We start from the raw sequence: 13,418 nt of genomic DNA, 5'->3' as shown, positions 1-13,418 counted from the left end.
GAAAAAGCTCACAAGGTCAGGCACAGAGCTTTTCAGGGCTGGAAGGATCTGTCCAACTCAGTTTCCCCGTCTTGAATCCTTGCAGTGATCTGTGAATTCGTGCCGTGTCCCCTCTCCTCCAGGAGTAAAACACCCCCAACCCCTCTCAACCATTCCCTGTAAATCTTGGTTCCCAGACCATTTATCGTCTCAGTTGCCCTCATCTGTGAACGTTCCAGCTTGCTAATAATAAAATAATAATAATAATAATAATAATTTTTATTTATACCCTGCTCATCTGGCTGGGTTTCCCCAGCCATTCTGGGCGGTTTCCAACAAAAGATTAAAAATACATTAAAACATCAGTCATTAAAAACTTCCCTAAACAGGGCTGCCTTCAGATGTCTTCTAAACGTCAGATAGTTGTTTATTTCCTTGGCATCTGACAGGAGAGCGTTCTGCAGGACAGGCACCACCACCGAGAAGGCCCTCTGCCTGGTTCCCTGTAACTTTGCTTCTCGCAGTGAGGGAATGTCCTTCTAAAACTGTGGTGCCCAGAACTGGACACAGGACTCTAGGTTGGGGGGGGGGTCCTGACAAATTTAGTATGTATTTACTAAATTTATATACTGCCCTTCGTCGTAAGATCTCAGGGTGGTTCATGGAATAAAATGCCGGATAAAAACAAGGAGATAATTAAAACAAAACAGCAAAACAATGGCATTATTATTATTATTATTATTATTATTATTATTATTATTATTTCTATCCTGCCCTTCGTCTTTGCTTTAATAATAATAATGCCATTGTTTTGCTGTTTTGTTTTAATTACCGGTATCTCCTTGTTTTTATTTTGTTTTACCTTGTTTTATATCCCAGGCTGATAGGTGCTGGGGCTCTACAGTGGTACCTCGGGTTAAGTACTTAATTTGTTCCGGAAGTCCGTACTTTACCTGAAACTGTTCTTAACCTGAAGCACCACTTTAGCTAATGGGGCCTTCTGCTGCCGCTGGAGCACGATTTCTGTTCTCATCCTGAAGCAAAGTTCTTAACCTGAAGCACTATTTCTGGGTTAGCGGAGTCTGTAACCTGAAGCGTATGTAACCTGAAGCGTATGTAATCCGAGGTACCACTGTATTATGCCCTCTCTCTTGGCACACAGTTCTAGTTTCGACAGCCCCTAAACTAGCTGGGTCCCCCTTTGCTTTTGCTCTTTCGCCCACTCACCACAGTATCCAGGGGTGCCACACACTGTCTTCATCGTGTCTTGCTCATCCACAATCTTGGACAATCCAAAATCACCTGGTGCAAAATGGAGAGGGAGGGGCATATTTCAAAGGCGACCCCGTTAAAACAAATGGGATGCGCTCTGTTCCCTCCCCACCACCCATCTTTCCCACTAGGATGGCTGCACCCAGGTGAGATGTGGCCAAAGGAAGCACAGCCTCTCAAAAGATCCAGAACGGTGTTTTCCCGAACTTGGGTCTCCAGCTCTTTTTGGACTACAACTCCCCTCAACCCTAGCTCATAGCTGTCAACTTACAGATTTGAAAATAAGGGACCAGCAGCCTTGAAAATAAGGGACCAGCAGCCAAAATAAGGGACCTGCAGCCTCACCTGTTCCAGGCACTCCAGTCTTCCTGTCCTCCTGCAGTCTGGTCAAACTCATGCTGGTAGCTTCGAGAACACTGTCCAACCAACTTTGTAACCAGAGGTTCAACTGACTAGAATCTGAATCACATGCACCACAAGGCCTATGCAGCCTCAATTTAAGATGGCTCCCCGGCCTGGCTTTGCACTGCAAAGTTTGCAGCAGCACGTGCAAAAAAATGGCGTCCAGCATTCAAAAACCCTCTCAGCTTGCATTAACTAGCCACACACAAGGCATGCAAGCTCCACCTCCCAGTCGTTCTTAGACTTCTTATTGGGTGAGCAACACAGCCAAGCAACACAGTTGGAGCCTCTCTCCTCCCTGGCCGGCAGGGAGGGAGAGAGAGGAGCTGCTTCCTTTGAAATTTAAGGGACATCATTTAAGGGACATTTAAGGGATATCTATCAATAAGGGACAGCAGCGGGACATGGTGCTGGAATAAGGGACTGTCCCTTCAAATAAGGGACACTTGACAGCTATGCCCTAGCTAGCAGGGCCAGTGGCCAGGAATGATGGGAATTGTAGTCCAAAAACTGCCAGAGACCAATAGTTTGGGAAACACTGATCCAGACCCCTCTGGCTCCCTTAGATGCCCAGAGTTGGCATGGGGCCAGAAGGAAATATTATGAGACAAAGCAGAACATTTGCCTGGGACATCATTTTGGAGGTGGTGGTGGGGGAAACATACCAATTTTGAGAGGAGCATCTGGAGAGAGATCTGCGTAGAGGAGATTCTCTGGTTTCAGGTCACGGTGGACCACGCCATTTGCATGCAAATACTGCGGAAGACAACGAGGGGAAAGGTAAAAATACCCTCCAGGTGGTGTTATTTTAATTAAAGGTAAAGGGACCCCTGACCATTAGGTCCAGTCGTGGCCGACTCTGGGGTTGCGGAGCTCATCTTGCTTTATTGGCCGAGGGAGCCGGCGTAAAGCTTCCGGGTCATGTGGCCAGCATGACTAAGCCGCTTCTGGCGAACCAGAGCAGCGCATGGAAACGCCGTTTACCTTCCCGCCGGAGCGGTACCTATTTATCTACTTGCGTTGGTGTGCTTTCGAACTGCTAGGTTGGCAGGAGCAGGGACCGAGCAACGGGAGCTCACCCCGTCATTGCGGGGATTCGAACCACCGACCTTCTGATCGGCAAGTCCTAGGCTCTGTGGTTTAACCCACAGCGCCACCCGCGTCCCTGTTATTGGGTTACATGCATCATGGGAAAGCGAGCCTCGGTTTTGGAACGCTTTGGTTTCGGAATGGACTTCCGGAACGGATTAAGTTTGAGAACCAAGGTACCACTGTACTTTCTACACATTTGAGGTTCCCAGAAAGTGGTGTTCAGAGGCCTCACTGCCCCCGACAGCGTAGGGAGAACACAGAAATGTCAGCGCAACCGGTTTCAACGTGGGAGACGATCCGTGACAGTTGTCAAAATCCACCCAAACTGTTACAAGCTGAACTTTGCTTTTATTTTTGCCCCCTAGAATCTGCAAGCCATTTCTACGATTCACTCAGCTTGCAGCCTGCTTTAATCTTTCGCTGCTAGGGCGCTATCATTCTGCCTGCGCTGAATGGTGGAGTCGAAATCTCCGCAGAGCATTTACGTGGGATACTGTCCTTTAGGATTTTCCTCACCTCATTAAAAACCAAAAAGAAAGGAAGAAGAAAAAGAATACCCTTGGTTTCCATGGAAACAGTCTCACACTGACCTTTAATAAAGAGAAAGGGTGACCTAGCTAATATTCTCTGTACGTAGATGTGCCCATATATAGATAAGATTCTCGCACACACATGTAATCAGTGCTTTTTTCCCTGGGGGGTACGCAGGGGTACGCACACCCCAAACATTTTGTGAATCTTCGTACTTTTGTCCATTTACTGTGTTTATTTTTCCTGATAAAATGGTGATTTTCTCGAGTCAAAATAAGAGTACCCCTAAACATTTTTTATAAGAAAAAAGCACTACATGTAATATACGTATACGTGTGGCCAACGTTAGTCCAACTAAGGGCAGACACTTTGAAATTATTGCGCATGTCTACGGTTACGAGAATTACAAGGTCTAAGATATAAAATAAATGTTCATAAATGTACCAGGCAAACACATACATAAATATAGAAACCATGTGTCTGAAACAGTGCAGGAAAACAGCCCTAAAGCCATTTTGACTCTTTCAGTGACCTCAAATGTTCTTCTGCAGTTTGGATGGAAATGGGAAAAGCCTTGTCTCTCGGCTCACAAATCCTGCCTTAAGGGCACATTTGTATATGAATAGGGTGAGCCTGTGACCTGGACTCAGGAATTAAGTATTTATTTATCACAAAAGAATGGCCAGGCTGCCCTGGTAAACCCAGGTTAACAGGTTTCCTGCCAGACAGGATTCTGCTGTAGACTGCCCCTTCTGTGATGTACATATGATGTTTTTGGGGGTGGTCTTGAGCTTGGGGACGCGGGTGGCGCTGTGGGTTAAACCGACTTGCCGATCAGAAGGTTGGCAGTTCGAATCCCCGCGACGGGGTGAGCTCCCGTTGCTCGGTCCCTGCTCCTGCCAACCTAGCACTTCGAAAGCACCTCAAAGTGCAAGTAGATAAATAGGTACCACTCCGGCGGGAAGGTAAACGGCATTTCCGTGCGCTGCTCTGGTTCGCCAGAAGCGGCTTAGTCCTGCTGGCCACACGACCCGGAAGCTGTACGCTGGCTCCCTCGGCCAGTAAAGCAAGATGAGCACCGCAACCCCAGAGTCAGCCACGACTGGACCTAATGGTCAGGAGTCCCTTTACCTTACCTTGAGCTACAGGGGAGGCAATTTCAAAAGTCTATATAAGGGCTTACACACCATTGTTCTGGGTTGCTCCTCCGTCCTGCGTGGGGGGGTGGGGGACCCTTTTCCAACAGTTTAATAAAGAGCAGGCTTACTAGCTGCTTTGCTTCTCAATATTCTCTGGTTGGCCTCTGTTATTTTCTCCTACTGATGGAGAACCTACAGAAGGACTCTATAAGGGGTCTTAGATACCCTGAAAGGCAGGCTTCCTCAAACTCGGCCCTCCAGATGTTTTTGGCCTACAACTCCCATGATCCCTAGCTAGCAGGACCAGTGGTCAGGGATGATGGGAATTGTAGTCTCAAAACATCTGGAGGGCCGAGTTTGAGGAAGCCTGCCTTAAGCGAAAAGGAGCAGATTTTTCTTATAACATCTACCTAAGGTGTCTTCTCGAAGTAGGACTTAGCCACATACAACCCGGAAGATAGACACACAGACATCTGTACAGTGGTACCTCGGGTTAAGTACTTAATTCGTTCCGGAGGTCTGTACTTAACCTGAAACTGTTCTTAACCTGAAGCACCACTTTAGCTAATGGGGCTTCCTGCTGCTGCTGTGTCGCTGGAGCATGATTTCTGTTCTTATCCTGAAGCAAAGTTCTTAACCTGAAGCATTATTTCTGGGTTAGCGGAGTGTGTAACCTGAAGCGTATGTAACCTGAAGCGTATGTAACCCAAGATACCCCTGTATCTTTACAGAGACACGCACACCAACTCCTCTTGAACTTTTGGGCTCGGGTTTTATAGAGCCTACGGCATCAGCTGACCTCTCCTAATGGTCAGCTGATCTCTGGTGCTGAAGGTAGCTTAGTGCTGATTGCCCAGGTGAGATGGGTCCTTACCAGGTGTGTGTTTGTGTGCCAGCAGGGATGCAGGTGGTACTGTGGTCTAAACCACAGAGCCTCTTGGGCTTGCCAATAGGAAGGTCGGCGGTTCGAATCCCTGCGCCGGGGTGAGCTCCCGTTGCTCTGTCCCAGCTCCTGCCAACCTAGCAGTTCGAGAGTACGTCCCAAAGTGCAAGTAGATAAATAGGTACTGCTGTGGCGGGAAGGTAAACGGTGTTTCCGTGCGCTCTGGTTTCCGTCATGTGCCAGAAGCAGTTTAGTCCTGCTGGCCACATGACCCAGAAAGCTGTCTGCAGACAAACGCGGCTCCCTTGGTCTGAAAGCAAGATGAGTGCCGCAACCCCATAGTCGCCTTTGACTGGATTTAACTGTCCAGGGGACCTTTGTTGTTGTTTAGTCGTTTAGTCGTGTCTGACTCTTCGTGACCCCCTGGACCAGAGCATGCCAGGCCCTCCTGTCTTCCACTGCCTCCCGCAGTTTGGTCAAACTCAATGCTGGTAGCTTCGAGAACACTGTCCAACCATCTCGTCCTCTGTCATCCCCTTCTCCTTGTGCCCTCCATCTTTCCCAACATCAGGGTCTTTTCCAGGGAGTCTTCTCTTCTCATGAGGTGGCCAAAGTCTTGGAGCCTCAGCTTCAGGATCTGTCCTTCCAGTGAGCACTCAGGGCTGATTTCCTTCCGAACGGAGAGGTTGGATCTTCTTGCAGTCCATGGGACTCTCAAGAGTCTCCTCCAGCACCAGAATTCAAAAGCATCCTTTCTTCGGCGATCAGCCTTCTTGATGGTCCAGCTCTCACTTCCATACATCACTACTGGGAAAACCATGGCTTGAACTATACGGACCTTTGTTGGTAAGGTGATGTCTCTGCTTTAGGGGACCTTTACCTTTTACCTTTTGTTTTACCTTGTCCTGCCATACAGCAAATACCCCCCTCTCCCCCCTTTTGTTCCGCCTGGTGGTCCCTTGGCAGCCGCTTTCTCTGGCTCCTCTCACCCAAACAAACAACAGATGCCGTGCAAATTGTGTTACCAGCCTAGGGAGCCGCTGGTGCCAATCTTAATTTCACAGGTTGCCGATTGCAAGAGATTGGAAAGACAGAGAGCTTTAAAAGATAGTGACAGTTAATAAAAATGAAATAAAACACACACACACACCAGCGAGGCAGGAGGTGGCCGTTTCACTCACGTAGGAAGGTATGAGAAACCAACAGCTCAGCTTTGCAAGGATTAGCATAAATGGAACTTTTGAGGAAGTTGCCGAATTTTGGTCTGCCCCGCATCCGGGGATTGTGTGGCATGGGGGCCTTGTATCTCACTAAGGCTGTGAACACATTATCTGCTAGTTTGTTCTTTTTCTCAGTCTGGAGCAAAGCTGGTTTGGGGGAGGAAGCCGCCTCAAAATGCAGGGTGTGCGCACTTGAGTGACTTCAAATTCAGTGAGGTTGTTCCTCCGCTCTGTGATTTGATACTCGAATTGCCGCACAGACCAGAAAAAGGGCATCCGTGTTTCCACCCGTTGCCCATTCCCTGATTTGTTTCCCCGCGCCGAACTCCAATTCCCTGAAGCAGCCATCCGAGTGTGTGCTCTCATCTGAGCATGCTCAGTGGCTGCCTGAAAGGGACACACCTCAGTTCGACTGCGGTTTCCGTTTCCCATTCGGAGGGAAGCTGGTTTGCAGGAAAATACATATTTAACCATATTTGCACATCAGTTTCTAATGCTGTGAGTGTCCTCTATTTCAGAGGCTTCTACTCTGCAGCCTCTTATAGTTGTTTTAACTGCGAGTCTTTTAGTTCTTACGCTCTTACAGTTGTTTTAACTGTATGTTTTTATTTGTTTTTAGTTCTTATCTGTTTTAATTACCAGTTTTTACCCATCCCTTATCCGTGTTTAATCTTGTATTTTATTCAGATGTTTTATCCTATGCTTGTTTCTTTGTCCTTATGTGCTCCAACATTTATCAGTTAAAAAAAAAAAATCCTAACTGCTATTTTATTTATCTGTTTTTTTTATCCTGGTCTGTGACCGTAATAAAGTTCATTCATTCATTCACGCTGAACAGGAATATCTCTCAGGAATCTGCAGGGTATAGATTGATTGCAGCTAACATCATTGTGTGTACTCAGCTTCCAATGTCAGTGGTGGAAGCGTACTGGAGCCAGAGTATTATGTACACTGGTCCTGAAAGACCTGCATTGGCTCCCAGGATGTTTCTGAGCACAATTCAAAGTGTTGGTGCTGACATTTCAAGCCCTAAACGGCCCTTTATCCCTGAAGGAGCGTCTCCACCCCCATCGTTCAGCCCGGACATTGAGGTCCAGCTCCGAGGGTCTTCTGGAGAGAGAAAAAAAACCGAACAGGAGAGAGGGATGACTTACGGAAACAGCTTCCAGGATCTGCTTCACCACGTGAGCTGCGTCTTTCTCGCTGTAGAAACCCCGTTCAACGATCCTGAAAGAGGGCAGAGGGGGGCACAAAGCGTTGGGTTCGAATGTTGCCATGTTTTCACTTTGCCACTAGCTACTCTACCTAGTGTCTAAGGGACACAGGTGGCGCTGTGGGTTAAACCACAGAGCCTAGGACTTGCCGATCAGAAAGTCGGCGGTTCGAATCCCCGCGATGACGGGCTGAGCTCCGGTTGCTCGGTCCCTGCTCCTGCCAACCTAGCAGTTCAAAAGCACGTCAAAGTGCAAGCAGATAAATAGGTACCACTCCAGCGGGAAGGTAAACGGCGTTTCCATGCGCTGCTCTGGTTTGCCAGAAGCGGCTTAGTCATGCTGGCCACATGACCCGGAAGCTGTATGCCGGCTCCCAATAAAGCGAGATGAGCGCCGCAACCCCAGAGTCGGTCATGACTGGACCTAATGGTCAGGGGTCCCTTTACCTTTACATTACCAGTGGGAAGAGCAAAAGGAGATGTGAATATTTGGGGACATATTCCTCATCATCATCCTCAAGGTGATGCATTGATTTCTGGGGGCCCGTTGAACTTATTTTATTCATTTTGTTTATTTCGTAAAATTTATACCCTGCTCGAGCGGTAAAATGGGTCCCCTCTGAGTATGGCTCTCGTTGGAATAGCAGTAATATTGAAAGAGTTCAACCAGCGCAGCCCCGGTACCTCTGCATAGAGTTTGTTTTGCTAACTGTCAAACAACATTTTATTTTAAAAAATAAATACAGTTTTTGTATATGAGACGAGATTGTCTCTGCTCATGTGCAAAGCGCATGTTTCAAAACGAAGCCCTTTGCACACTTGGAGCAATGAAGTGTAGATAACTGGGCATTTGAAAGGACAAGCTTTCTGGCACTGGAGTGAGCGGAACTTTTTTTTAGTGAGTGTGATGGAGGGAGAGAAAAGAGATCGCAGAGAATCTGCAGCGGGAATTGACAGTGATGGTCGAGAATGGCCATCATAAAGTACCGTATTTTTTGCTCTATAAGACTCACTTTTTCCCTCCTAAAAAGTAAGGGGAAATGTGTACGCGTCTTACGGAGCGAATGCAGGCTGCGCAGCTATCCCAGAAGCCAGAACAGCAAGAGGGATTGTTGCTTTCACTGCGCAGCGATCCCTCTTGCTGTTCTGGCTTCTGGGATTCAGAATTTTCCCCCCCTTGTTTTCCTCCTCCAAAAATGAGGTGCGTCTCGTGGTCTGGTGCGTCTTATAGAGCGAAAAATACGGGTACTGTAGTCCTCAACACCCCCCCTCTCTCTATCCCAACACACACACACAATAACACATACAGCTTCTCTGCAGGTCGCTCTGACACAAATTACCATCCCTTTCCCCTTCCTCGGTGCAATTTGTCACCTTTTATTAAGAACCTGCCAGTTCGGCGGAGGGCTTCTTGCTGGTTACCTGTCAAACAGCTCGCCGCCTGTCACCAGCTCAAGGATGAGGGTGATCTGCGAGGTAGTCTCAAAGATCTCTTTGAGTTTGATCTAAAAATAAAAAAAGAGATAAAGGAGGTTGAGCAGGGGGGGAATGGCATTTTAACTTTGAGTCAAGCTGGTCTCCAAATACGAAAAAGCAACTCACAAACCCACACGGACAAGGATTATAACTACGTGGGAAAAGCACCTGCTTTGCATACATTAGATACCAGGTTCAATCTCTAGCCTCTCCATGTAGAATAATAGAATTGTAGAGTTGGACCTTGCCAACAAAGGTCCGTATAGTTCAAGCTATGGTTTTCCCAGTAGTGATGTATGGAAGTGAGAGTTGGACCATAAAGAAGGCTGATCGCCAAAGAATGGATGCTTTTGAATTGTGGTGCTGGAGGAGACTCTGGAGAGTCCCATGGACTGCAAGAAGATCAAACCTCTCCATTCTGAAGGAAATCAGCCCTGAGTGCTCCCTGGAAGGACAGATCCTGAAGCTGAGGCTCCAGGACTTTGGCCACCTCAGGAGAAGAGAAGACTCCCTGGAAAAGACCCTGATGGTGGGAAAGATGGAGGGCGCAAGGAGAAGGGGACGACAGAGGACGAGATGGTGGGACAGTGTTCTCGAAGCTACCAGCATGAGTCTGACCAAACTGCGGGAGGCAGTGGAAGACAGGAGTGCCTGGCGTGCTCTGGTCCAGGGAGTCACAAAGAGGCGGACACGACTTAACGACTAAACAACAACAAGAGTTGGACGGGACCCCAGGGGGTCATCTAGCCCAACCCCGTGCAGTGCAAGAATAGGCAGCTGAGGATCGAACCTGCAACCTTGGCGTTATCTTCACCACGCTCCAACCACCGAGCTGTGCATGTAACGTAGGGAAATGCGCCCATCTGAAATCCACCTAGCTCAGTCGGTGTGGAAACTGCTGAGCTAGATGGATCCAGTGGTACAAGCACAGCCTCCTGCGTTTCTCTCTAGATCTGTCATATTCAGAACCATATCCTGGTAGGCTGGGGGAAGATTCCAGCCTGAAATTTGCTGCCAGTCACTGTAGACAACACTCAGTTAGATGGAATAGGGGTCTGACTCAGTATGCTTGTGAAACATGGACCACTTGTAAATGCCATCTCCAACTCCTCGGAAGATTCCATCAGCGGCGTCGCCGAAAAATTTTGCACATCACTTGGGAAGAGAGGTGAATTAAAGCCAGTGTCCTGGAAGAAGCAAAGATGACCAGTATCGAAGCAATGATTCTTCAACATCAGCTTTGTTGCACTGGGCATGTTGTGCGGATGCCTGATGATCGTCTTCCAAAGCAACTCCTCTATTCCGAACTTAAGAATGGAAAGCATAATGCCAGCGGTCAACAAAAGAGGTTTAAAGACTCTCTCAAGGCAAATCTAAAAAAATGTAGTTTAAACACCGGCAGCTGGGAAACACTGGCCTGAGAGCGCTCCAGTTCGAGAACAGCCTTTACCAAAGGTGTTGTGGGCTTTGAAGACATTCGAACTCAGGACGCAAGGGAGAAACGTGCTAAGAGGAAGGCAGGCTTGGCAAATCCACACTGTGATCAACCCCCGCCCAGAAACCAATGTCCCCACTGTGGAAGGACGTGTGGATCCAGAATTGGCCTCCACAGTCACTTACGGATTCATTGTTAAAACCGTGTTTATGGAAGTCAGTCTTACTCGGCTACAAGGGATCGCCAAAGAAGTACAGTACATTGATTATTGCTTTCATTTTATGGATCAAGGGTCTCGTTAGATACTAAAATTCATGGTAAATTGCTGTTTTAGGGGTTGTTTTTAAAAGTCTGGAACCGATTACCATATTTTTCCGTCTATGACACCTCCATGTATAAGATGCCCCCTATTTTGGGGGGCTCCAATTTAAGAAAGGGGGGGAGAGATCTATCAGTGTATGACACCCCCAAAATTTGGACATTATTTTAAAGGAAAAAAACCAGTCTTATACACGGAAAAATACGGTAATCTGTTTTGCATTCCTTTCTATGGGAAAGCGCGCCTTAGTATTGGAACGCTTTGGTTTTGGAACGGACTTCTGGAATGGATTGAGTTTGAGAACCAAGGTACCACCGTGTGTGTGTGTGTGTGTGTATATATATATATATATATGTGTGTGTGTGTGTGTGTGTGTGTATACAGTGTGTGTGTGTGTGTGTGTGTGTGTGTGTATATATATATATATATATATCAATCACACCTTTTCAGCCAAGGAGATTTCCTGCTTGTGTTCTTAACAGCAGCACATCTGGAAATAGACAGTTGTGAATGCGTTTTCCCCCTCCCCTCCAGGGAGGAGGAAAGACTTGGAAATTGCATTTAAAACAAAACAAAAAAGAAGAAGAAGAAAACAAGAAAATGTCACGGTTTCTTTAGACTTTTGGTGACACCGCACATTTCATGGCACTTTCATGATTAAAACCGCGGCTGCTGGAAAGATCCCGCCGTGTAAGTGACGCTGGGAGAAGAAGGAAGAGGCTTAATGCTTCCCCCCCCCCTTCCCTTAATACGTGGCGGCGCAATCTCTTATTAACTTCAGAAGTTTACAATCCTATTATCGCTCCCTATCAGCCGCCTGCAAGCAGGGGAGGCTGCAGATAGGAGTCGCAAAAGGGTAAATAACAGAAATAGAATTCCATATATATATATATATGTGTGTGTGTGTGTGTGTATCTATCTATCTATATATACATACTGTTACAGGAAAAATCCGAGGGCTCCCTTGGACAAAACAAAGACACCAACCAGGATAACTTGGAGCAAAACAGCAGCCTGTAGGCTTGGCCTTTATTGAACTGTTGCAACAGGGTATTCCCCTCACGTGCAGGAGAGAGGAAAGACCCCCAAGAATAGTGTGCAAGGTCTTATAAAAACTTTTGAAATTCCCCTCCTCCAGGTCTAGCCCACCCCCAGAAACATCATGCATACATTATAGAAAGGAGGGGTTGAGGGAGGCATACATTACAGAAAGGAGGGGCTGAGGGAGGAGTTGGTGGTAACCTGAGTGTCTTGTCACCTGGCTGGTTCCTCCTTTCCCCCTCCCCAGGAGTGCTTTCCAGAGGACAGAGGGCAGTTGGCAGTTTCCTGCCCCCTGAGGGAAGATCTGATCAGTGTCCTTTGTTTGAATCCACTCCCATATGCAGGTTCTTTGTGATCTTGATTGTCTTCTGTCTGGGATCATCAGGGTTGGCATGGGCAGGGCTCCTGTGGATGTGCTGAGACAGTGAAGGGATTATGGCTGACCAGGACTAAGCCACCCCCCTTTGTTAGTTCTTGTCATATGGAGCAAAGTAAAAATGGAACAGTGCAAATCCGATGTATGGTTGATTTTCTATGGATTTATAACAGAAATGTGGCGTTGTAACAGAAATGTGGCGTATGTAGTGTGTGAGTGTGAAGTTTATACAAACAGAATGATTGGGGTGGGGGGGTTCCTGCTACAATACATACACACACTGGTACCTCGGGTTAAGTACTTAATTCGTTCCGGAGGTCCGTTCTTAACCTGAAACTGTTCTTAACCTGAAGCACCACTTTAGCTAATTGGGCCTCCTGCTGCTGCCGCGCTGCCGGAGCACGATTTCTGTTCTCATCCTCAAGCAAAGTTCTTAACCTGAGGTAATATTTCTGGGTTAGCAGAGTCTGTGACCTGAAGCGTATTTAACCTGAAGTACCACTGTATATATGAATGAACATCTGAGTGAACAAAGAAGCTTGCGAATGTGAGGGGTGCATGTGGATATCCTAACTCCCCCCCCCCGAAACTATTGGTTATTAGAGCAAAAAATTAGGTCAATGACAGCTTGGAATAATGGCTGTTTGTCCTTCAAGTTGCTGTTATGCTTGTTTCGTTTTTTTGAAAAAAATATTGTTTGACTGTTTATTTTATTAGGGTGCAGCTGCCTTCAGCCCCTGCTAAAAACCTGTTTGATAAGGCAAGCCTATGCAGATATGTAAAGCCTGCAGGTTTTAATATGTACCATATTGGCCCGAATATAAGCCGTACCCGAATATAAGCCACACCTTTAAAATTGGAGGGGGGGGCGACAAAAAATACCCGAATAAAAGCCACTCCATTTCTCACTCCCTCGCTTCCCGGCCTTGGGGGAGAGGACGGGGGACTATGCAGGGGGTGGGCGTTGCTTTGCTGCAATCCTAGCGCTGTTTACCCTGCACTCCTGGCTACATACCGTAAGGTCGTGAACATAAGGTTGT

At 47.2% G+C, this 13,418-nt stretch overlaps 1 protein-coding gene across 1 annotated transcript in view; it reads right to left on the bottom strand.

Annotated features, from left to right (window-relative positions):
* Positions 1 to 13,418, bottom strand: part of LOC309332956 (calcium/calmodulin-dependent protein kinase type IV-like) — a 44,480-nt gene that overhangs the window by 14,506 nt on the left and 16,556 nt on the right. The window contains exons 5-8 of the mRNA XM_081846344.1: positions 9,154 to 9,236; positions 7,673 to 7,745; positions 2,319 to 2,409; positions 1,207 to 1,281 (exon numbers count right to left, since the gene is read on the bottom strand). Coding sequence (XP_081702470.1) covers positions 1,207 to 1,281; positions 2,319 to 2,409; positions 7,673 to 7,745; positions 9,154 to 9,236 — 322 coding nt within the window. The remainder of the gene's footprint in view (positions 1 to 1,206; positions 1,282 to 2,318; positions 2,410 to 7,672; positions 7,746 to 9,153; positions 9,237 to 13,418) is intronic.

Source organism: Podarcis erhardii (genome assembly GCF_964252035.2).
Source record: "Podarcis erhardii genome assembly, chromosome: 18".
NCBI lineage: Eukaryota > Metazoa > Chordata > Lepidosauria > Squamata > Lacertidae > Podarcis > Podarcis erhardii.
The sequence above is the reverse complement of the archived record's forward strand: the minus strand, read 5'-3'. Positions and strand labels throughout refer to the sequence as shown.